Genomic DNA, 921 nt, shown 5'->3' with positions numbered 1-921 from the left:
GGCTTAGAAAGAAGTGGGTGTTATACATTCAAAATTTTTCCAGCTGTGATATAAGAAATTTAATAGTATATTAGAGAGGAAGGTGTGAATAGAGGGAGATTTACCTGCTATTTCTTGCTCATTGAGGGTTTTTTCATTTGTCATCTGATGAGTTTACCTTTTTTTTTATAATTTCTTTTTCTTTTTTAGATATAAAATGTCAATTCTTAATTAACAAATCTCTTTGTTTTCTTTTTCAGGTTACAAAGTTATCACTTTCAAAAACCCCTATTTGGGTAACAGTTGTGTCCCATTCCAACACTGGGCCTGCTCTCTGGATTGTGCCAAGGCTCTTGAAGTACCTGCCCGCATTGAGCAGATTGCAGCTGCCACCAAGCTTGACCGCCAGTATGAGGACTATGTCAACCGGTGTCAGCAGCTTTTCCGAACGGTGCATTCTGGTGCCAACCGCATGTGTGTGTGTAGCCGGGAGTCCCTGCATAGTTCGTGCCCTTCGGGTGCTGGCGACGACGATGGACGCAGCCACTGTCACTACTGTACTGCATTGGATGCTGGCAGAGATGACAAAGAGTCTAGCTGTTATTGCTGTCTCCAGTAGCCATTGGGTTCGCACCAAACAACAAGGGTTTGCGTTCTGCCAACGACTTGTTGTTGTCAGGGGCCAATGGAAAGGCAGATGCCGACTGCTGTCACTTGAGAGAGAGAGAGAGTGAAAGAAAGCAACATGGAATATGAATGAATAAGAGTATGAGAGGTAGAAAGAGAAAGAAAGATTGAGAGGGAGAAAAAGAAAGGGAGAGAATCAAAGTCTCCCCAAAATCTGAAGCATATGTTTTGATCAGACAATTTTTTGTGTTTTTTTTTATTTCATGGCGGGTTGGGAGGTTAGGGTCAAGTTGATTGAATTGAGGTGACAGGGAG

The 921-nt window shown here is 42.7% G+C and overlaps 1 protein-coding gene across 1 annotated transcript in view; it reads left to right on the top strand.

Annotated features, from left to right (window-relative positions):
* LOC106876464 (uncharacterized) overlaps positions 1-921 on the top strand; it is a 48,724-nt gene extending 47,803 nt beyond the window's left edge. The window contains exon 5 of the mRNA XM_052971543.1: positions 240-921. Within this exon, the coding sequence (XP_052827503.1) occupies positions 240-598 (359 nt within the window). The 3' untranslated portion in view covers positions 599-921. The remainder of the gene's footprint in view (positions 1-239) is intronic.

This window comes from Octopus bimaculoides, chromosome 11 (genome assembly GCF_001194135.2).
Source record: "Octopus bimaculoides isolate UCB-OBI-ISO-001 chromosome 11, ASM119413v2, whole genome shotgun sequence".
Lineage (NCBI taxonomy): Eukaryota > Metazoa > Mollusca > Cephalopoda > Octopoda > Octopodidae > Octopus > Octopus bimaculoides.
The sequence above is the reverse complement of the archived record's forward strand: the minus strand, read 5'-3'. Positions and strand labels throughout refer to the sequence as shown.